The sequence below is a fragment of the Dendrobium catenatum genome, unplaced genomic scaffold (genome assembly GCF_001605985.2).
Source record: "Dendrobium catenatum unplaced genomic scaffold, ASM160598v2 fragScaff_scaffold_620, whole genome shotgun sequence".
Classification (NCBI taxonomy): Eukaryota; Viridiplantae; Streptophyta; class Magnoliopsida; order Asparagales; family Orchidaceae; genus Dendrobium; species Dendrobium catenatum.
Window position 1 is genome coordinate 37,755 of NW_021319082.1, and position 1,254 is coordinate 39,008.

Genomic DNA, 1,254 nt, shown 5'->3' on the forward strand with positions numbered 1-1,254 from the left:
CAAAAGTATAGAACAGATTGCTAATTAATATTTCTTCATCTAAACAGACATCATAGGTAAAAATTTAACCAAGAAACAGCGAGATCCAACGAGCGTTTAATGCCCGGATTGGAAGAACTAGTGTCAATGCATAGATCATTATTTATCAAGCTTTATGATATAGCTAAGTGAGAAATTATTAGGTGCGGACACTAGACGAAGAGAACCGTTTAATTTTTTTCTCTATCTACGGTAAAAGCGCAATCAAGACGCAGTTGCTACAATAACTACGCTTTGATTGCACTTTAATAAATTGCTAATACCTGGATCAAGATTACGGTCCTACATAGAACCGGCACAGCGGACAAAAGCCGCTCTCTTCAAACCATCGCCTGATGCATCCGCCATGAAATTTATGCTTACACGGCGTGAGAACCACTTCCTTCCCTCCTTCAACCATCCCTTCCAAGCAAACAGCACAAACTTCCTCGTCCCCAACAGACGTTGAAGAACTACTACCACTCTCCCCTGATCCTCCCATGTAAAGATTTCTCTGCACCAAAGCCATCCTCATCTCGCGAAGAATACTCGTCACCTGATCTTCCTCCCGCTCCGTCACATAGACCTTGAGAATGACTTGCACGACAAGCCCTTTAAGCCCTTCAACTTTACTGCAATTCCGAACATGATATTCAATGGTGTGGGAGATACGCAACCTCGTCATCTCGGCTTCTTCGTTTTCCATTAAAAAGTTCATTGGGAGGGGCTCCGTATTCTGCATGAAAGCTTTGAGGTTTGAAGGGATGCAGTTGATGAAACTGTGCCGCGACATGAACGTTGCTTTTGATATTTCTCTGTTATTAACGTCGATCACACTGTGGAGTTTGAGGAGGAGGTGGGGTTCGCTTGCCAGTCTGCCTGAAGGAGCTTCTCCTTCCTCTTGCTGCCAGTCAAAAGCTCTTTTGCAGTTGACGCGGATGGAGGAGGTCGTCGTCCGGGAAGAAGAAGAAGCGGAAGCCATAGTTTATGAAGCTCTTAGAATTGTAGTTAGTAATACATTACCCGCGTACGAATATATATATATATATATAGAGAGAGAGAGAGAGAGAGAGAGAGAGAGAGAGAGAGAGAGAGCTTGGTGTTTCCAAAATATTCAGGAAGGAGGGTGTTTCCTAAAATATAATTAATAATCTGAAATTGATTATGTACTTAGTAAATAATGAAGATCCGTTGAGATATTCGAAATATATAGATTGTCTATTTATGTGCGAAGTT

General features: G+C 42.0%; 1 protein-coding gene across 1 annotated transcript; it reads right to left on the reverse strand.

Annotated features, from left to right (window-relative positions):
- Positions 1–313: 313 nt before the first annotated feature.
- On the reverse strand, positions 314–1,000 carry LOC110094277. The gene has a single exon (XM_020819471.1). It carries the CDS (start codon positions 998–1,000, stop codon positions 314–316), a length of 687 nt encoding a protein of 228 aa, XP_020675130.1.
- Between the last annotated feature and the right edge of the window lie 254 nt (positions 1,001–1,254).